General features: G+C 46.3%; 1 protein-coding gene across 3 annotated transcripts in view; it reads left to right on the top strand.

Moving 5' to 3' along the window:
- Positions 1-22,558, top strand: part of SMC2 (structural maintenance of chromosomes 2) — a 115,414-nt gene that overhangs the window by 31,421 nt on the left and 61,435 nt on the right. For all 3 annotated transcript variants that reach the window (XM_069302689.1, XM_069302691.1, XM_069302690.1), the window contains exons 10-13: positions 3,125-3,300; positions 6,583-6,701; positions 16,863-17,001; positions 22,103-22,249. In XM_069302689.1, coding sequence (XP_069158790.1) covers positions 3,125-3,300; positions 6,583-6,701; positions 16,863-17,001; positions 22,103-22,249 — 581 coding nt within the window. The remainder of the gene's footprint in view (positions 1-3,124; positions 3,301-6,582; positions 6,702-16,862; positions 17,002-22,102; positions 22,250-22,558) is intronic.

Genomic DNA, 22,558 nt, shown 5'->3' with positions numbered 1-22,558 from the left:
TACCCAGTGTTAACTGATAGTTATTACCCAGTGTTAACTGTTAGTTATCACCCAGTGTTAACTGATAGTTATTACCCAGTGTTAACTGATAGTTATTACCCAGTGTTAACTGATAGTTATCACCCAGTGTTAACTGTTAGTTATCACCCAGTGTTAACTGATAGTTATCACCCAGTGTTAACTGATAGTTATCACCCAGTGTTAACTGTTAGTTATCACCCAGTGTTAACTGATAGTTATCACCCAGTGTTAACTGTTAGTTATTACCCAGTGTTAACTGTTAGTTATTACCCAGTGTTAACTGTTAGTTATCACCCAGTGTTAACTGTTAGTTATTACCCAGTGTTAACTGTTAGTTATCACCCAGTGTTAACTGTTAGTTATTACCCAGTGTTAACTGTTAGTTATCACCCAGTGTTAACTGTTAGTTATTACCCAGTGTTAACTGTTAGTTATCACCCAGTGTTAACTGTTAGTTATTACCCAGTGTTAACTGATAGTTATCACCCAGTGTTAACTGTTAGTTATCACCCAGTGTTAACTGTTAGTTATCACCCAGTGTTAACTGATAGTTATCACCCAGTGTTAACTGTTAGTTATCACCCAGTGTTAACTGATAGTTATCACCCAGTGTTAACTGTTAGTTATCACCCAGTGTTAACTGTTAGTTATCACCCAGTGTTAACTGATAGTTATCACCCAGTGTTAACTGTTAGTTATCACCCAGTGTTAACTGTTAGTTATCACCCAGTGTTAACTGATAGTTATCACCCAGTGTTAACTGTTAGTTATCACCCAGTGTTAACTGATAGTTATCACCCAGTGTTAACTGATAGTTATCACCCAGTGTTAACTGATAGTTATCACCCAGTGTTAACTGATAGTTATCACCCAGTGTTAACTGTTAGTTATCACCCAGTGTTAACTGTTAGTTATCACCCAGTGTTAACTGTTAGTTATCACCCAGTGTTAACTGTTAGTTATCACCCAGTGTTAACTGTTAGTTATCACCCAGTGTTAACTGTTAGTTATCACCCAGTGTTAACTGTTAGTTATCACCCAGTGTTAACTGTTAGTTATCACCCAGTGTTAACTGTTAGTTATCACCCAGTGTTAACTGATAGTTATCACCCAGTGTTAACTGTTAGTTATCACCCAGTGTTAACTGTTAGTTATCACCCAGTGTTAACTGTTAGTTATCACCCAGTGTTAACTGTTAGTTATCACCCAGTGTTAACTGATAGTTATCACCCAGTGTTAACTGTTAGTTATCACCCAGTGTTAACTGATAGTTATCACCCAGTGTTAACTGTTAGTTATCACCCAGTGTTAACTGTTAGTTATCACCCAGTGTTAACTGTTAGTTATCACCCAGTGTTAACTGTTAGTTATCACCCAGTGTTAACTGTTAGTTATCACCCAGTGTTAACTGTTAGTTATCACCCAGTGTTAACTGTTAGTTATCACCCAGTGTTAACTGATAGTTATCACCCAGTGTTAACTGATAGTTATCACCCAGTGTTAACTGTTAGTTATCACCCAGTGTTAACTGTTAGTTATCACCCAGTGTTAACTGTTAGTTATCACCCAGTGTTAACTGTTAGTTATCACCCAGTGTTAACTGTTAGTTATCACCCAGTGTTAACTGTTAGTTATCACCCAGTGTTAACTGTTAGTTATCACCCAGTGTTAACTGTTAGTTATCACCCAGTGTTAACTGTTAGTTATCACCCAGTGTTAACTGTTAGTTATCACCCAGTGTTAACTGTTAGTTATCACCCAGTGTTAACTGTTAGTTATCACCCAGTGTTAACTGTTAGTTATCACCCAGTGTTAACTGTTAGTTATCACCCAGTGTTAACTGATAGTTATCACCCAGTGTTAACTGTTAGTTATCACCCAGTGTTAACTGTTAGTTATCACCCAGTGTTAACTGTTAGTTATCACCCAGTGTTAACTGTTAGTTATCACCCAGTGTTAACTGTTAGTTATCACCCAGTGTTAACTGTTAGTTATCACCCAGTGTTAACTGTTAGTTATCACCCAGTGTTAACTGTTAGTTATCACCCAGTGTTAACTGTTAGTTATCACCCAGTGTTAACTGTTAGTTATCACCCAGTGTTAACTGATAGTTATCACCCAGTGTTAACTGTTAGTTATCACCCAGTGTTAACTGTTAGTTATCACCCAACAGTTATCACCAAGTGTTAACTGTTAGTTATCACCCAGTGTTAACTGATAGTTATCACCCAGTGTTAACTGTTAGTTATTACCAAGTGTTAACTGTTAGTTATTACCAAGTGTTAACTGTTAGTTATCACCCAGTGTTAACTGATAGTTATCACCCAGTGTTAACTGTTAGTTATTACCCAGTGTTAACTGATAGTTATCACCCAGTGTTAACTGTTAGTTATCACCAAGTAAACTACAGCACAGCTCTGTGATCTATAATAGAGTTGTACGATTTTGGGATATTTGTAATATTGTTGCAAGTATTTAAGTCGCAGTTTTTGCCTATTTGTAAATTTATCCTTTAAGCCAATATATGTGAAGCCATTACATGATGATTTCCCTGCCTCCCCGGACATGTTTAAAATATGTAATACCACTAGAGAGTCCCCTGTCAGTGACTGGTATTCCCCTGTTGTAAACTCTTGTAATACCACTGGAGAGTCCCCCTGTCAGTGACTGGTATTCCCCTGTTGTAAACTCTTGTAATACCACTGGAGAGTCCCCCTGTCAGTGACTGGTATTCCCCTGTTGTAAACTCTTGTAATACCACTGGAGAGCCCCCTGTCAGTGACTGGTATTCCCCTGTAGTAAACTCTTGTAATACCACTGGAGAGTCCCCCTGTCAGTGACTGGTATTCCCCTGTTGTAAACTCTTGTAATACCACTGGAGAGCCCCCTGTCAGTGACTGGTATTCCCCTGTAGTAAACTCTTGTAATACCACTGGAGAGTCCCCCTGTCAGTGACTGGTATTCCCCTGTTGTATACTCTTGTAATACCACTGGAGAGTCCCCCTGTCAGTGACTGATATTCCCCTGTTGTATACTCTTGTAATACCACTAGAGAGTTCCCCTGTCAGTGACTGATATTCCCCTGTTGTAAACTCCCTTATAGATACTAAAGCCAGCATCACAGCAGCAAAAACTGCAACCAAACAGGCTGAAATGAAGTTGAAATACAGCCAGGAGGAGCTGAAGAAGAAAGAACAGGAAATGAAGCGAACAGCAACTGAATATACAAAGGACAAATCCCTTCTTGACAGGATGGAGAAGGAGGTTAAAAATATTGAAGTAAGTTAGTAGTGGTAACGTGTAAATTTGTAATTTGGTTTTCCTCTTTTTTAAATTAGAAAATCATTCAATTTTATTATTTTGTTAGTCTTATTATATATCTTTCTTGTTACTGAAGAGGAGGTGAACTACCATGGCGAATTAAGCTTGTGAGGGGGCCTCTACAACATGTTATAAGGGAAACCTAATTAGAAATATACGCATAAATAATAAAACAAATTATTTACAGCGGAACCTCGAGTTGGTAAATCTTGGGTTGGAATGTTCACTTTCCAGGCTGGATTTACTCGCCCGATTCCACCAGCTCTTGTTGCCCATTATATCAAGGGTTAAAGTGAAAGATTCCTTTAGTGAAATGAGTCCATAGAGCATGGGAAATATGACGGTATGAATGGTAACACTCTTAATAGGGCTCCAATTACCTTTGTAATGATTTTCATGGATGGACATGAGATTTGAAGAAAGAGTTGGGGGCCTTGCAAAATGCCATTGAGGATATTTAAAACAAGATTGTTTTTTATTTTTAGTTGCAGAGATTTTTGTTCAGGAAAATATGGATTTTTCTTTGAAAATGAGATTTCAAGGCTAGGGCATGGGAAATATGCTTGATGTGGTTAAATCTCTCTTAACATAGGTTCTCTTGGTAGCTGTCCTTTATCAGGCAGGTTGAAATTAAAATTTTACTCGGTGAAATCGACCCATAAAACATGCGAAATTTTAGGGCATGAATGGTAACTCTGTTAACCCTTAAACTGCGCACTACATATACAGTATATACGATGGGAGTAACTTTCCCAAAACTGCGTAATACATACATACACGTTTGAGGGTCTAGCGCACGATTTTAAACACACCGCGTGAGATCGGGTCAACTATAGTCAAGCCAGACCTGACCGTAAACAGATGCTACCTGGGAAAATAATCCAGCATAGGCCGCCATTGTCTGCAGGCCTCAGTTACCTGACACCGACTCCATCATACTTTTTCATCTTCATTCTTTAACACTTTCACGCATGCGAGCAGACCGTCGTTGTCACCAATATTATTAATCACACCGCACGCGTGTCGCTCTCGGGAGGCTACCTTACCTTGAGGCTACCTTGAGGTGCTTCCGGGGCTTAGTGTCCCCGCGGCCCGGTCGTCGACCAGGCCTCCTGGTTGCTGGACTGATCAACCAGGCTGTTAGACGCGGCTGCTCGCAGCCTGACGTATGAGTCACAGCCTGGTTGATCAGGTATCCTTTGGAGGTGCTTATCCAGTTCTCTCTTGAACACTGTGAGGGGAGTCACGAGGAGTCACGAGAAAAAATATTTGTATAAAATTCATTTATTATCCGATCAACTTGGGAATAGTTTACAAATGTTTGCCATGAAACTTACGTTTTCTCTAATAGCCGAACAGCTTATTAAAGAGAACGGCGTGGCAGTGAATGATCATGGTAAAACAATTGTATTATTGACACGACGAGTATAATCGACGTAGTTTTTATATATGTTGCCGGTCGAACGCATCCTTATGTGACCTTTAATACTTATGTTCTTATAGAACATTCTATTGCGAGCACATTGGTGCAAAAATGAATTACATACATCGACAAATAAAGTCAGGACAGTGAATTGAATATACACTTCAAAGCGAGTTTCGCCGATATGCCGCCGCGGGTAACACTTCGGCCACTTCCCACACCGTTTTGGGTGGGCTACGACATTGAATCTATATTTATATGCATATGTCCGTGTAGAGAATTTTATTGCGATTCCAATGATACCACAGTTAGCGATGTAGGACAACTGTAGGCTTCGCAACCATTAAGAGAGTGGAAACATTTTGTTGCTGTTTGGCACTCTCGGCGAGTGATCTGAATAGTTTTTTATTTGGTGTTGATAGTCCTTATGCTTTGGTGGCATTTTATAGGTATGTTCTTATAGACAATTTTATTGCGAACACAGTGATACCAAATTTAAATACGTGCGCCTTCAATTATTGTCAGGACAGTCAAAAGAGTGTACACTTTTTCGGTCTTACCGCGTAGGCGCGCGAACCGCCGAAAGCGCATAGGGTATGATTTTTTTTTTGAACGCAGAGAGCGCGAAAGTGTTAATATCACCTCATAATCACTACATGCATGACTAATTAATGTATCTAAGCATCAATATAAGATCACTAGACACTTAATCTCACTGTACAAGTCAAACTATATCAATTGAAGGCTCTTACCATAATTACTGGAGTGACAACGCTTGCCTCCACAAAATCAAGATGTTGCCTGGGATTTACCTCCTCTGCAAGTCGACCACTAGTTCTTATCTTGACCGTCACTCGACTTCTTATCCTGATTTCGGTGTGGGGATCAATACACAAGCACCAGACTTGGCTCACCTGTTAACAGGTCCTCACCTAGCACAAGCAGACCTCTTCTAGGTATATCCAGTGGGCTACCAGGATACGATCACCCTCCCTTGGATTCAGACTGCATTTTTGTTATGTAAGTCAAGACTAATGCCACAATTGCCTGCTATTTGCCTAGAACACTTGTCTCCTGTTGCAGTTCATAGTAGTTTCTTCACCAAAATGCAAAAAAATATACTTCTAACTTGCAGCGAATTGCGTGCACCCTCCACTGACAAGTGGCGTCGCAAAGCCTGTACACACAACACGTTAATCCCTTGCTCCTTCCTCATTGGCTAGCGATGACATCATCAAGATTCTTCCTCCTTGGGAAATCCCACATATGGTCGCCATCCTTTTGTATTTTTCCAAAGTTGCTCAGTGACACACTTAATGCTTCCAACACTGCTTCTTTCATATCATCCAACGGGGGGTTTATTCTGCAAACTGTACTCAAACTCCTTATCTTAATCTTCTGTAGGATCAAGTGAGGAATAATTAATGTTGGGACATAACCTAAATCATGAGGCTGTATTGGGGATCACAACAAAACACAATCAATCCCAATACAGTACCTATGTACAAAAAAACCAGTTATGAGAAAGATGTGAGGGGAGGAGGTCTAACTTTAAAGAAGAATGTAGACAATTATTCTAAAACATTTCAGATTTCACGTATTTTCCAGTAGTAAATTCTCTGAGTTTTTGAGGTTCCCATTACTGTGCATTGTATCGAGGTTCTCGATTTTTAAGGTAACCGTATAGTTTTTTTTGGTTATGACTGGGTGTAATTTCATCTTCACTTCGTTTTCTTAATTTTGCTAATAGGCTATACTCTTGAAGTTCACAAGTTCATACAACCCAATTATTTTCATTGTCTTAATGTTATTTTCAGACTCAGTTGGGTAAGCTTGACTATGATGACCATAAAGTGGAGGAGCTGGAAGGGGAGCGTCGTGTGCTGAACAATCAATTAATGAACTTACAGGAGAAGGTAGAATATCTGGAATCCAGGTAAAGTCTTTCCAGACAATTGTAATTTTGCTTAGTTATTGTCTCTCAAAAGTAGATTATATTATATACCCAATGAAATGAAGCTTTGTCTGTTTTCAATAAATAAATTGATGTTTAATTTAAACAATATAGTGTGTCCTCTCCATAAGAACGTGCACTTTACGTGCGCCCAGAGATGGACCTCTTCGCGTCTGCATGGTTTCAGCATCTTCCATTGTTCATGACGCCATTCCCCAACTCCAAGCTTCTCGTGGTGGATGCTTTTTCGGCAGGACTGGTCGCAGTGGGGGTTCCTCTACTTTTTACCTGGTCCAGCTGTTGCTCTTGGTTATGGCTCCATTGGGATCCTATTGGGAGAGAGTTCTTCTGGCCCTATGGTCTTGAAGGGAGCCGGTCGGCCGAGCGGACAGCACACTGGACTTGTGATCCTGTGGTCCCGGGTTCGATCCCGGGCGCCGGCGAGAAACAATGGGCAGAGTTTCTTTCACCCTATGCCTCGGTTACCTAACAGTAAAATAGGTACCTGGGTGTTAGTCAGCTGTCACGGGCTGCTTCCTGGGGGTGGAGGCCTGGTCGAGGACCGGGCTGCTTCCTGGGGGTGGAGGCCTGGTCGAGGACCGGGCTGCGGGGACACTAAAGCCCCGAAATCATCTCAAGATAACCTCAAGATGGTGGCCGGCCCAGCCTTGGTTTCAGGCACTTCTTGCTCGGTGTCCGAACCAGGGCGTTTTTCTGTGGCTCTGCCTTTCCAGTGGTCGGGCTGGTGAGGTGTTACTGGTTCGACTTCCTCATCCGTGTTACGTGCCTGGTATTTCTGACACGTGTATCGTCATTTGTATGGTGATTGAGTGGCTTCTTTTCTGGTGTCCCACCTGCCGTTTTTATCTCAGCGACGGTATGAGACGAACTCTTGGCGGTCTTTCCGCTTTTTTTTTTTTTTTCTCTTCGTCAGGTTTCGTCTGTGTCAAACTTGATTGTTTTGTTCTTTGTCTCTTGGCCTTTTCTGGGGGGGGAGCCTCGTTGTCTCCCCGGAGCTTTCCCAGGCTGATATGCTAATGTCAGACTTTGGCATCAGTCATGTGTATGGAGTTCTTAGGCCTACCAGGGACCACGGCCAGAACCGGGCCCCCTCAGATAGGCAAGGGGGGCAATGGCCTATAGAAACCCCTGTGTGGTTGGAAGCATTCTATGTCTGCCATCGACCGGAACAGGCACCCAGAAAGGTAAGCGCCTCAAAACAAACCCCTATTCTGGTTAAAATTGCTACCAAAAGCCGAACTAGTGGATAGAACTCCCCAACCGAAAACAAGCAAACTAGTGTGATGTCACACTTCGCCGCGCTGCTGTCTGCACAGCTTTCCCCCTCCCCGGGACGGGGAAGGGGGAGCCTCAGACCCTCCATCGCCGGCTACCCACACCTCAGTTCTTGAGGCTGATGGTATAGGCGAAGGTCGTGTGCTCTGGCTCCAGTGTCTCTACAGCACTGTGCTTTGCGTGTGGTGTTTGTTTTTGTGGGTGCGAGAGCCAGGAGTTATCTTCAGTACTCGGGCTGCATGTGCCTAGGGCTGCCTTCCCTAGGTGCCCTGCAAGTACTGCCCTTGGGGCTTGGGGCCACCTTCCACAGGCTCCTCGGGGTCTGCCTCTGCTGGTCCGTTTTACCTTTTCGGCCACCTGTTGGGCTCTTGGGTATTCTGTTCTCCCTTGTTACCGGCAGGTAAGAGGCAGTTTGCACTGGTAGGGGCGCAGGGTGCTGCACAGCTTGTATTCCCGACACAGCGGCCGGCTCTGTTCCTTGGGGTTCGCTGTACGGGGTTTTGTTTTTCTTTTTGTTTTTGCCTGGTGGGGAGTTCTGTCATATTCCATTAGTTTTTGCCCTTCCACTGTTCTCCTCAGTGGCGCCCCCTGCTAGGTCCCCGTGAGTGTACACGTCCCAGGGGTACAGCTATAGAAGTTCACTTGGTAGTTTGGGGCGCCGGTTAGCAGCGCCCTGCCTGGGTCTACCTAAATGCGAGTCCTCTTAAAGTAAACGCTCAGGACCCTGGGAATCCCCTAGGGGGCACGTGGGTCCGATGGATGTGACCCCGGAGTCCCCACTCGCTGTGTGCGAGTTTGAGGGTTGCTCGGTCCCCTTGTCTCAGTGTGACCCTCATTGTTTTTGCCTCTGCCACACTGCCTGTTGGGTCGGTGATACTTTCGACCCTGAGTCCTGTGAGTGTTGCTGCTTGCTTGTGACTCAATTTACCCAATCCTCTGATGATTGTATTCGGGTATAGGCGGCGCTTGTGTTGCAGTCTAGGTTTTGTCTGTTGCAACGCGCTCAGTTGGTTGCTTACCCGGGTGCCCCGGGGCTGCCCCGCTTTGCTTTTTCGAGACCCTGACTTGGGGGTGGGGGTCGCTTCTATCCTGGTTCAGTCCGCACCTCCTCGTCCTTCCCCTTCCATTCGTTCTGGTCCCCCCCTCCCCCTGCTTCTGGCCCCGAAGCATCTGAAGGTTTCGGGGTTGGAGCAGGAGTTACTTGATCTCAATACTCGGGCCGCTTCGGGGGTGCCCCTTCCGGGTGGAGGGGGGCAGAGGCATTCGAGTCTTGTCTCCCGGCCGAAGCTTCTGGGTCTGACCAGTGGGTCCCCCTTCCTCCGGCTTCTACAGCTGCTCCATCCTTGTCTTGTGGGGTCAGGGCTTGGGGAGAGGACTCGGCCCCGGGTCCTGTGGTGAAGGACCTCGAGGCTGGGGAGGGGCTGACCTGGGGGCCTTGGGCCCCACTGGACCCCGCCTGGATTTTTCTTCACTCTGAGCGGGGCTTATTGTTACAAGATGTGGGGTTTTCTTTTCCCCCCTCTGCGTACGAGTTGGATTTGGTGTCGCCCCCTCCCTGGGTTCGGTTCCGTGTTCCCCCGGGTACGTTGGTTCCATCTTTCCGGAGGTTTTCGGTTTATCGCATCCAACCTGGTGTGGTGTGGGCAGCCTTTGCAGCTTACCTCCTGCGTGACCTGGATTATGCCTCGGAAATGGATCCGTCCTAATTCAGGTTTGGGACTTCGTTCCCTTTCTGGCTCCGTTACGAGGTTCCAGAGTCTTCCTGGCTAGCGGACTGCCCCTTGTTTGTTCTGGATTCCTGGCATTCCTTCTGTCGTTCCCACACGTTGGAGTTGCGGGAAGCTTCCACGGTGCTTCAGGTTTTCCTGGGGTGCGATCTTGAGTACCTGAATGAGTGCTTGTTTGCCCCTGCTCTTCCCCCGCGATGTGGGCGTTATTCAGCTCCATGTGCAGGTTCCCACCCTTTCGGCGGCGCTCATAGCGGAGGACTTGCGCGCCGGGGCCTTTTGGCTTCGGCCTTGCGGTTCTTTTCCCTCCTTGAGCTGTCCTCGGATTGGCTTGTGGAGGATGTGAGGACGCTTGAGTCCGTCCCGAGGTCCGGCGCCTTGTCCTCGGCAGCGCGTTCGTCGGCTGCCTTGTTGAAGCTGTTCACGCCGACTTTGAGGGATGCGGTTTCCCTGTTTTATGCTTCCTGTCTCACGTGTCGGCAGACAGTGCTGGGTTCCTCCGTGAAATCCGCTTGGGCTCTGGCTCTTAGGCGTTCTTCGCCTTTTTGTCCTCTTCTGTTTGAGGAGTCGGCCGTGGTGTAGTTTATTCAGGCTGCGTTGTCGGCTTGTCGTTCGATGTCGGACTTGTTGGTTTTCCGGGGGTCCCGGGGTGGGTCTTCCCGGAAGGGTCGTGCCAGGGCTCGGGGTTCCTCTCGTCGTGGTAGGCCACTGGTGTCAGGTTCGGGTTCGGCTCTTACTCCGGACCCTCCCTCGTCTGGTCGGCGCGGTGTTCGCTCTGTGCGGGGTTCTGGGTCTCGTAAGGGTCGCCGGCCCTTTCGCGGCTTGCGTTGTTCACCCACGCCTGGTCCCACGATTCATGGGCCTTTTGGGTCGTGTCTGTCGGCCTGCGGTGGCGTTAAATGCCCCCCTCCCTTGGGGGGGTCGGGGCTGGCAGGGCAGGTTTCTTCCCCTGCGCTCTGTTGGGTCGTCTTGGAGTGGGTTTGCTTGGGCGTCGTCGAAACGACGTCGTCCCTCAGATGGGTTTCCCGTCTGTTTCCGGTTCCGAAACAGGACTGTGCGAACCTGCGGTTCATTCTGGACTTGTCCCGTCTGAACCCCTGGGTTCATTGCCCCTCCTTTCAGTTGACTATGCTGTCTCAGGTTCGGCTCCTCTTAGAGCCGAACCTCTTAGAGCATGTCCCGATTCATCCACGGTTCAGGGACTGGCTCGGTTTTGTTGTGGAGCGTCTGAGTTACCGCTTTCGTTGTCTCCCGTTCGGGTTGAACCTGGCATCTCGCGTGTTCACGCACCTTACACGGGTTGTGGTGGCCCATTTGCGTATCCTAGGTGTTTGGGTGTTGGCCTACCTCAATGACTGGCTGGTTTGGGCTCCCAGCCGGTCAGCTTGCTTGCTAGCCAGGGATTTGGTTCTTTCCCAGCTCGCCGGGTTCAGGTTCTTGGTGAACTGGAGGAAGTCCCATCTGGTCCCCTCTCAGGTTCGGACTTGGCTGGGTCTCGTTTGGGACTCTTGGACCGCCTCCTTGTCTCTCCCTCCGGAGTCTCTCCTGCGGCTGCGGTCCTGCCTTCGTCTGTTTCTGGTGGGCCCTTGGGTCACCTGGCGGTTGCTCGAGGGGCTGTGCGGGAGCCTGAACTTTGTGATGGTGGTCTACCCGCCGGGTCGGGTTTGGCTTCATCGGCTGTTCTGGTTCCTTCGGGATCACCCCTTCCACCTCTCTCGCGATCGCAGGGTTCGACCCCCCTGGGGCCTTGCGTCGGTTGCTGCGTCACTGGCTTCTTCTTCGGGTTTTTCGGGGTTCAGTGCCTTGGCGCCTACCCGAGCCCTCGCTCGATGTGTACATGGATGCATCGTCTCTCGGCTGGGGCTTTGTGACCAGTGCTCACCAGGGTGGCCAGGGGAGTTGGAGTCCATCCTTCCGTCGAGCTCACAGCACGGTGCGGGAGTTCATGGCAGTGTGGTTTGCTCTTTGGAGGATTCGGGTGGCCCGCGGATCAACGATTCGACTCCATTTGGACTGCTCTCCGGTAGTTCATTGCCTGAACCGCAGGGGTTCGATGTGGTCCTTGTCTCTTTGGGGTTGGTCGCTTCGGGTGACTCGTCTGCTGAGTTTTCGGGGTTTGGCTCTCCTGGCGGTTCACTTACAGGGCATGTCCAACGTCTTAGCCGACGCCCTGTCTCGCTTCGTTCCCCTCTTCACGGAGTGGACGGTTGACGATGAGTCCTTCCGTTGGCTTTGCCAGACGTTCGGGCGCCCCGAGGTGGACCTCTTTGCGTCGGCGTGGTCGCATCGTCTTCCCGTGTATGCAGCGCCCTTCCTTGATCGCGAGGCCGTCGGGGTCGATGCCTTTCGGCTAGACTGGTCAAGGTGGGGGTTCCTGTACCTCTTTCCCCCAGTTCGGCTGTTGCTCCAGGTCCTGACCCGCTTAGAGACTTACCAGGGAAGAGTTGTCCTTCTGGCCCCTTGGTGGCCGGCCCAGCCTTGGTTTCAGGCGCTGGTTGCTTGGTGTCTGAACCCGAGGGTTTTCCTGGGGCTCCGCCTATTTCAGCAGATCGGGCCAGTACGTCACGTGGCTGGTTCGATCTTCTCCTCGAGTCTTCGCATATGGGTTTTTTGACTCGAGTTTATCATCATCACTATGGTGATCAGGTGGCCTCCTTGTTGGTGTCCCACCTGAGGGCTTCTTCTTGGAGGTAGTATAAAGTTTCCTGGCGGTCCTACTGTTTCTTTTTGCGTCTTCGTCGTGTTAGTTCCTTGTCTGTTCGGATGGTCTTGTCCTTCCTCTCCTGGTTGTTTCTGGACCGTCATCTTATGCCTAACACTGTCGCCTGGTATTGTGCGGCGCTGGCGGAGCCGCTTCAGTTTGCCTTCGGTATCGATGTTACGTCTGTGGCGTTTCGCAAGCTGTCTCGTGCATTGTTTCACCTCCGTCCTGCTCATGCGTCGCCTGAGCCGTCCTGGTCTTTGGACAGAGTGCTCGCTTTCCTTTCGTCTCCTCGTTTCGTTGTGGCCCCTTTGGTCCAGGATTGTTTTTCCAAGGCACTTTTCTTGTTGGCTTTGGCCTCTGGGGGTCAGGTAGGGGAGCTTCATGCTCTCCTCCGGCGCAGGGGTTTCTGCTCTTTTGGTCGTGGAGATGTAATAACCCTGAACCTCGTAATCGTTCTGAACGCTATCCCTGTTGTAATTCTCTCTCTCTCTTCACTCAATACCCCAGCTTAATACTGTTACAGTCCAGTATGACCCCTCACTAGACTGCCACGAATATAAGAGGAATATTAAATGAGGAAGATACATCAAGGACAAGGGTTATTAATTTATAAAAATGATAAATCTCATTAAACACTGCCACCACCTTCCCGTCCAACCATACCTGAATGTGTCAATCACCGATCTCCAAGGAAGGCAAGGAATCAGTAGTCATGGCACTCCCGGGTAGTATGAACTTCAGTACAGGTAATAACTTTGGGGAAATTAATTTGTTTAATTTACGTTACTTATTTAAATCCCGGGGCAACTTTAGGATCTACTAACTGTAGGAGAACATGGGGGGGGGGTTGGGGGGGGCTTCCAATTCAACACATAAAAATGACAAAGGAGAGAAATATATCAAAGGGGAGTTAAGTGAATACCACTGGACAAGTTATACAATTTATTTTATGAAACATGTAAATTAAGTCAATTTGAACATATGCCCTATTCTATTCCCCTAGAGGCACAATGGATATCTACTGAGGACATGAGAGTCAAGTGCACCATACCTTAAAATCGCACTGAGGCCAAGATGTAGATGGCTGCCCTCAGCCCCTTGGATGCGGGCTTGCGGCCCTTATTCCACACACTCCCTAGACACACTAATGAAATTTTGTTTTACCAGCTTATTGCTGGGAAGGATTACTCCTCCCACCATCTACTACAGCCCCAGGGCTCCACCCATTATTTTGGCAATAGCCAACCATTTAACACTTAGGCCTGAGGTCCTTATTGGCCTCTCTAGGGCCAATAAGGACTTGGCCCTTATCTACCGCCAATCACCTTCCATGATCTGCCGTGGAAGGCTACATGAATTCCTGAAGATTGAGTCAGCTCTCTCCAGCTAATAGAAGGGAACAAGGCGCCTCTATGGAGACCAGTGCACCTTCGAGCAATGTTTACAAAACTGATAAATTATGTTCAAGCCTGACTCCTCCAATAAAGAGTAGGGACATTTGACTCGCCTGGTATGGGGAAGGGACCGGTGAGAGGGAGATGGAGAGGGAAATCTGAGTGGGGAGGAGTTGAGTGGGGGAAGCCAAAGGTATCAGGGCCACCCTCAAGTCAACCTCTTGGCCCTGACAAATGGGCAACAGGGGGGGGGGGGAAGAGGAGGAGGCGAATGACGGGCAAGGGGAGGGGAGAAAAGGGGAGAAAGGGAGAAGGAAGGAGGAAAGAGGGGAGAAGGGAGAACCAGATCATTACAGAGATTGTTTTGTTCACTTGCAGCCGTCTCCTTCTTTTCTGGCGAAGAATGAGACTGCTGCGTTCCGGAGGGGTCCATGGGTGGTTGATGCTTGGTTTGTCAAGCCGGGGGTGCATCGTGTTTTGTGTCCGGTTGCAGCGCTTTGCCGTTATTTGCGCGCCACGGCTTCTGTGTCCGGGGACGCGCTTTGGGTTGATCCGGTTTCCCTTCTTCCCTGTTCGCGGGTTCGGGTCTTCCAAGTCATCCGCAGGGTTATTAAGTCCAGCCAGCCTATGGTCTATCCCCGTGTCCATGACATCCGTAAGTTCGCGGCTCTTGCTGCCGTCTTTGGGAATATGTCTTGGTCTGATATTCGGGCGCGGGGATTTTGGCGGTCGAACAGGGTCCTGGCTGCTCGTTACCTTGTGAATGTCCCTGGGCCCCGTCGGGCCTGTGTTGCTTTGGGTCGGCGATTGCAGCCAGTTTTCTCGGCTTCGAGTTGAGGAGTGAGCGACGACTGCCACCCGGGTAAGTCCCTCTTTTTTCCGTCTATGGGTAGTTAGCTCCGGGGAGCCGACGGGGCTCCCCCCAGAAAACCAGCGTTTAATGTAATGAAACGTCATTTTCTGGGTGAGTCCCTTGGTGCCCCGGCATCCCTCCCGTCCTCTGGTCGGCATTTTTTTTTTTTTTTGACATCCAGCCTCAAGAACCGAGGTGTGGGTAGCCGGCGCGGAGGGTCTGGGCCTCCCCCTTCCCCCTCCTGGGGAGGGGGAAGCTGCGCAGACAGCGGCGCGGCGACGTGTAACGTCATACTAGTTTGCTTGTTTTCTGTTGGGGAGTTCTATCCACTAGTTCGACTTTTGGTAGCAATTTTAACCAGAATAGGTGTTTGTTTTGAGGCACTTACCTTTCTGGGTGCCTGTTCTGGTCGATGGCAGACATAGAATGCTTCCAACCACACGGGGGCTTCTATAGGCCATTGCTCCCCTTGCCTCTCTGAGGGGGCCCGGTTCTGGCCGTGGTCCCCGGTAGGCCTAAGAACTCCATACACATGACTGATGCCAAAGTCTGACATTAGCATATCAGCCTGGGAAAGCTCCGGGGAGCCTCCAGGACTCGCCCTGAAAATGGCGTTTCATTACATTCAACGCTGTTTTTTTTTTATCTGCATCTCATGCCGAATACTGTCGCTTCGTGTCATATGGTGTTTGGCAGAGCAGCTGCAGCTTGCATTCGGGGTGGATGTCCCTTCCACTAGCTTTCACGTGCATTTTCACCTCCGGCCTGCTCTTACATCGCCTGAGCCTTCTTGATCTTTGGACCAGAATCTTTCCTTTCTTCTTTACCTTGGTTTGTGGCAGTCCCTTCAGTTCATGCTTATTTTTGGTAGGTTGTTTTGTTAGTTTTCTTCCAGCAGCTTCTTTTGTGCAGGCTACCAGCGAGGTTCTGTTGGTTGTGGATGCTTGGTTGGTTAGGTCAGGGATGTATCACGTATTGCATTCGGTGGCAGCTTTATGTCGCCTCTTGCGGGTCACCGGTTCTGTGTCGGTTGGCCTCGTTCTGGGTTGGTCTGGTTTCCCTGGTTTTCATCTCCAGGCTTCAGGTTGTCCACGGTGTCTTTAAATCTAGCCGGCCTGCGGTCTACCCTCGTGCTCGTGATGTTCGGAAGTGTGCCGCTCTTACGGCTGTCTTTTGGCAGTTTTCGGGCGCTTGGGTTTTCGGGGTCGGTCACGGTCCTGGCCTTCAGGTTTCTAGTGACCGTCTTGGGCGCTCTGCTGCTTTGTTGCTTTGAGGCCTCAGTGGCGGCCGGCTGTTTGTGTCGGATTTCACTCTGCCGGGCTTCTGCCTCCCAGGTTCTTTCCCGTTTTCCTTCTCTGTGGGCCGTTAGCTTCAGAGAGCCGATGGGGCTCCCCCCCCCCCCTCCCCAGAAAACCACCGTTGAGTGTAATGACATGCCAGTTTCTGGGTGAGCCCTAGATGCTCCCGGACACCCTCCCTCCCTCTAGTCGGTTATCATCATTCAAAGAACTAGATGGTGGCGGCCTGACCTACCCCAGCTGGCTCCTCCCCCTTGCGAGGGGGTGGAGCTAACGAGCGGGAGGTTACTTGGACGAAGTTTTGCTTGTTTGTTTGTTTTCTGGGGGAGTTATTTTATGCTTGTGAGGATGTGCCTGACAGCTGAGTGGACAGCGCTTCGGATTCGTAGTCCTGAGGTTCTGGGTTCGAGCAAGCCTCAGCTACGGTACAAAGACGTATGCAAGAGGGACCTGAAAGCCATGGACGTCGATCTTGCTATATGGAAGACACTGGCTGCAGACCGTTCAGCCTGGGGGCAGTCTGTTCAAAGAGGTCTCTCAAAGTTCGAGGAGTCACTTGCCAAGGAATCGGAGGCAAAGAGACCGAGAAGGAAAGCCGGTAGCCAGGAAGACAGACCAGAATCGGGCTTCGTTTGTGCTCGGTGTGGGATGGACTGCCGCTCTTGGATTGGCCTCATCAGTCACACCAGACGCTGCACCAGGATTGACAACTAGGGCGCAACTCCATAGTCTCCCGAGACTGAAGGATGCTTACTATAGCCTACTATGTGTGTATGTTGTGACTGATGTCACATTAGAGACAAGTATACCACTTTCAACATGCTGCTTATGTCTTACAATTATAAAGATTTCATGTCTTTTATTTTGACAGATATCCTCAATTATGCTTCAACTACAAAGAACCAGAGAGGAATTTTGATCATTCTTTGGTAAAGGGGCTTGTGTGCAAGTTGGTGAAATTAAGAGATCCTACTACTGCAACTGCATTGGAAGTCACAGCTGGAGGAAAGGTAAGTTATGTATTGAAACTACTGTAAACCAAGTCAACAAAGTATCATTTTAAGTTAACTTATTTATAAATACTAATTGGCTTGCATACTTTGTATAAACTGTATACAGTGGTACCTCGCATAACGATCGCCCCAAAAGACGAACATTTTGGGTAACGAACAGCCCAATCGGCGTCAAATCGTCCCGTATGACGAACGCTGGTTTGAGTAACGTCAACACCACACGGTGGGGTCGCGCTGCTTCTTGCACATTCTTAGACGCCTCCGACGATGCACATAAATTATGTTGTTCTTGTTTAAAGATGCTAATGATGCTGGGATATAAAAGGGTGACTGCTGAGATGTTGCAAAGCATTGACGTTTTTGTAGGAAAAAATAAATGAAATGTCTGATATACAACAAATGTCAAAAAGGTTCGTTCGGTGTTCGGCAGGTAGGCTGCTCCATTATAACAATCTTTCTTTGTTTCAAATGTGTTCCATTTGTTTTGTATTTGTCATTTACGTCTCAATAATGGAGAAGCCTACCTTACATACACTGAATAAACCATTATGACATTTTCCTTTCTTCAAATGTGTTCAATATTTATTTTTCATTTGTCTTATAGCAAAAGGTTCGTTCGGTGGTCGGCAGGTAGGCTGCTCCATGTTTCTTACATACAAAAAACGTAAATAATAAAAAAAATGAAGAATTTTGAAAACCAGTACAAATGTCAAAAAGGTTCATTCGGTGGTCTACAGGTCGGCTACTCCATGTTTCTTAAATAAAAAAAAAAACGAAAAATAAAAGAACTGTTGAAACAATTTGAAAAATGGACAAATTCCATAAAGGTTCGTTCAGTGTTTGTCGGGTAGGCTGCTCCATTATTGAGACGTAAGTGACAAATACAAAACAAATGGAACACATTTGAAACAAAGAAAGATTGTCATAATGGAGCAGCCTACCCAACAAGCACTGAACGAACCTTTTGCTATAACGAATATGAAAGACTAGGGCTGCTGGCTGGGTTAGTACTGCGTGAGCAACCATTTGTAGCACACGTGCCTCTGGCTCTCAAACACCTGTCCCACACGGTGTTGAAAGACTGCGCTCAATCGGTGCAATTCAGACCCTATTGTTTGAAGAACATAAGGGTCATAATATTGGTGAAGCTAGGCGCAATAAGGGCTTAACACAACGGTCGGATGCCAGTGATACAGCACCTATGAGGATGATACAGCGAGCGTATCCAGGTGTAGCTCTGAGCCCCACCCTTGCCGTCTCGAATTTATATAGATGATACATAGATGAATCGTTTTCTGCGTTCAGTGATGATGCATCTGATACAAGTAGCATAGATGAACAGTGTTAGCGGCTTCCATGGTGGTGGTGTTCATTGATATTTTCAAGAATACCTGAATCTCTTCCTGACTGATGGACACTCCTTGAGGCTAGCTGAATCTCTTCCTGTGTGGGACCTTGCAAAACGATCTTTTCAAGACTACCTTACAAATTGAGCTTTTCCTATAATCGTTTCAATACTACCTTATGCTTTACAAGCTTGGCTACATACCACCTACAAGTACTAAAGCCAAGGGTGCACGCGAGTGCATTATTTGCAAGCACACAGAACGATGAAACAGGATCAAAAATCTATCTGTAGCTGGTGCAAGGAGAGCTAAGTCGCGCTGTGTACCATGGACTACTTCGTTGACTTTTACGCACCTCCAAAGTACTGAGTGTGTAATACAGTGTGTTACTGTGTAAATAGTATGTGAAACTGTACATATTGTAATTTTAGTGAATTTTTACCACATAATATTGTGACAATAAACATTTATTGTGGACACATTACTGACACATGTATCACAGTTCCATGGAAAATTATGAACATTCTACTGTATACATATTGTAAAGGTCACAAATATGCATCATATACGATAAAAGAAACAAATAAAACCGCATTGGAAATGCATAGAAAAAATATTTGAAAATATATTTGTGGCAACACGCGGTGCTTGAATGGCCTGCGCGACCGTGTCTGGGAGCTTCACACACGGGCGACCAGGCCCTGATGACGTCACAGCGCACCTTGTCCAAGCCCTCACAGCCAAAGTAGGTGGAATTTGGTAATTATTTTTACATAGACATGTTCAGGGACAGTAATTTATCATTTTGCAAAGAAAAATGATATTTTGGGGAACATTTAATGTCATGCACACTGGGGGAATTTCACAATAAACACAGTGCATCACACAGGTTACTTGGAGGGGGGGGGACACTCGTTTTGTATGACGTCCGTTTCACATGACGAACATGGAACGGATTAAATTCGTTATGCGAGGTACCACTGTACTTTGTTTAGTTTTATTAAGTGCAAGTACTGTTATCTTCTTTAGGTTATCTTGAGATGATAAGCCACTGCCTGGTTTAAAAATGAGACCAAAGCCCCCAAAATGAAAACAGCTCCCCCCAAGAAAAAAATGACCAAAGCTTAGTGAAACTAGCCCCCTCCTAGTTAGCTCCACTCCACTTGGGGGGAGAGCTGGCCCGGTAAGGCCAGGCTGTCTGGCTTAAGGTCTTTAATGAGAATTACAATGCCAACCTGAGGGAGGGAGGGTGTCAGGAAGCCTCTAAGGCTCACCCAGGAACTGGTGTTTCATTACATTCAATGCTATTGTTCTGTGGGAAGCCCCATTGGTTCCCTGAAGCTAACTGCCCACAGAGAAAAACAAAATTGGGAGACTTACCAGGGAGGCGAGAACGCCAAATGTATAAACTCGGAAGTCGTGACCAAAGGCCCAGACAGATGCCCCAGTGCAACACAAGGCTGCAGAGGACCAGGAACATTTTCAAGATACCTGATGGCTAAACAACTGTTTTACTCATGGCTTTTAGACCTCCAAAACCCTCATGCCTGAATATTGGCCCAAGACATACAGTATTACCAAAAAGAACCGACAAAGCAGCATACAGTATTTGTGCTGTCTTGAGCATGAGAGTAGACCGCAGGCTGGCTAGCTTTAATGATAATGCAGACAACCTGGGAAACACGAGCTCTGGAACAAAGAACCAGAAAAAACGGATTTAAAATAGCACAAAGAAAAAGTATAAAATATATAACCCCAAGACTAGACTATGGCGAATGAGTAGTCTAAATGGCATTTCATTACATTCAACAGTAGTTTTTCTTACTTTTGACATATTTGTCAGGGATTAACAACTACAATATTTTAGATTTCAGGAAAATGTAGTTTTTGACCCTAATAAGAAATGCAGGGTTAAAGTGCAGATTTGGTTGTTTATTAGATTGAACTATTTTTCACTCACCCGTGTTTTATCTCTTCCTCTCGCCCGTTTTATTTTTGGTATTGCTGTATAACCAAGTCAGTCAGATAATTAGCCTAAAGAATTCATGACCAGTTGAGATCCAAGACCGGTCTTGGAAATTGGGTACTCTGCTGCTGTTGACTGCCTGGTCAACAGCATGGATATTGCCTATAAATATGGATATGATATATCCATACGTTCATGGATATTGAAAGTGTGGATATTGCCACACCCACCTTGAGGTGAACTGTGGTCTGTATACAATGTTGGGACTACATAAACTTCTTTGAATGGCTATAATGATGAAAAACTACAAATATGTATGAGCGCATTTTTCTATGGTGATGTGTGGGCGAGTTGTCTCTTCAGGGCAGCTCCCATCCTCTTGAATCTCACTTGAGTTACATTCATATTGGAAATATATTTCTTATTCTTGATGCAGTGAGGATGGACATTCAATTCAAATTGAAATTCAAGACTTAATTTAGAAATGTTTGTACATCTATAGTTTATTTAATAAATGTATTGCATGTCTTGATAACTAAAGGGGAACAAGTATTTCTTTACAGTACTGTATATACATAAAAGAAACAAAATATGTACTGTATAGTACTATTAAATGATTGCTTCAGATAGTGATATCAGCTGACTTTATTTACTCGCATCATAACTGTATGCATATTTCCACGGTTAAATGTTATAAAGGGGTAACAAATATACAGTTTGGTGCTAGATACTATATTAATTTATGGTAGCTTGTGTGTACTATGGAACACATGGTTGTAATCCTGAGAGGTATAGTCTTTGTTACGAGAGTCTCTCCTAACAACTGGCCTCTTGTCACATAGACTCATCAAATGCTCCTGTCATCCTTACCCCCGTCCTCCCTCACAGTGTTTCACCAGTTAGAGATCGGCAGAGTTAAGACATAAGTAGTCTTGTTGTCAATATAACGCCCGAGAGTGACAATTGGGGAGAATCTTTCAGTAAGGTAGTCAGTCGAGGAAATAACGTGAGAAGCTTGGGTCAAGGGTTTTTTGTCTTAATGTTGATGCAGCCACCTGTTCATGGTAGTATAGTAACACACAAGACAGTTGGGTAATTAGCAAGGGTGCTGTTTGATGGTTTTTATGATGCCAAGAAACACTGAATCTGGGATCAGCAAAACACCGGCTCCAGTAGCATGTGTATAGTGAGCATGTTAACCACCTTCCAGGGGCCAGGTTCATGAAGCAGTTATGCAAGTACTTATGAATGTGTACATTTTTCCTCAAACTTTGACGGCTTTGGTTACATTTATTAAACAGTTTACAAGCATGAAAACTTCCCAGTCAACTGTTGTTATTGTTATAAACAGCCTTCTGGTGCTTTGGAGCTCATTAACTGTTTAATTGATTCAAGAATTATCAAGAATCGACTTGAGAATGGTCCAGGATGGACCGAAACGTCGTCGTCCCTTCACCTTCTAGTGTGTGGTCTGGTGAACATACTTTAGCCACATTATTGTGACTCATCGTCTGCATAACTGTTTAATATTTGTAAACAAAACTGCCAAAGATTGAGAAAAGATGTACAGGTTCGTAAGTGCTTGCGTAACTGCTTCTTGAATCTGGCCCCTGGTGTATAATAAGTTTTACTAATACTGTACTAAACTTATAATGATGGCTGACAATTTGCTAGGGTAAGTTTGCCTTATATAATTCCATCATTTATTTTATCTGCAGAGCCATACATCATGTACTTATTTCTGGTTATTAATTACTTCATCTAAGTTTGTATTAATTTTTTCCAGCTGTATAATGTAATTGTTGACTCGGAAGTAACAGGGAAAAAGTTGCTACAAAAAGGACAGCTTCAGACCAGAGTTACCATCATTCCTCTTAATAAGATCACGGGACGCTCCATTGATGCCCACATCGTCAAACAAGCAGAAAATTTGGTACGTAATAATGATATGTGCTTTAATCTATATCTACTGTTTTGTTTACTATTGGAACTTTCAAAGAGTGGCCACAACTACCATCATGATGCTGCTTTAACTAAACACTTTCTGGTGTTGATCATTTATTGCTTGACGTTGTGGAAGCATTACGAGCACCTACACTTTACCTTTCAAGGCTACTCGTTGCCTTCCAAATCGTTACGTATCCGTAGTTGGGATAGCTTGTGTTTTTATATATTTATTGTATCTGTTTCTTTGAAAATGCCTCACTGTATTAATTTGAAACATGAACTACAGTGACAGGAA

This window comes from Procambarus clarkii, chromosome 48 (assembly GCF_040958095.1).
Source record: "Procambarus clarkii isolate CNS0578487 chromosome 48, FALCON_Pclarkii_2.0, whole genome shotgun sequence".
In the NCBI taxonomy this organism is placed as follows: Eukaryota; Metazoa; Arthropoda; class Malacostraca; order Decapoda; family Cambaridae; genus Procambarus; species Procambarus clarkii.
This window is presented reverse-complemented; position numbering and strand designations above follow the sequence as displayed.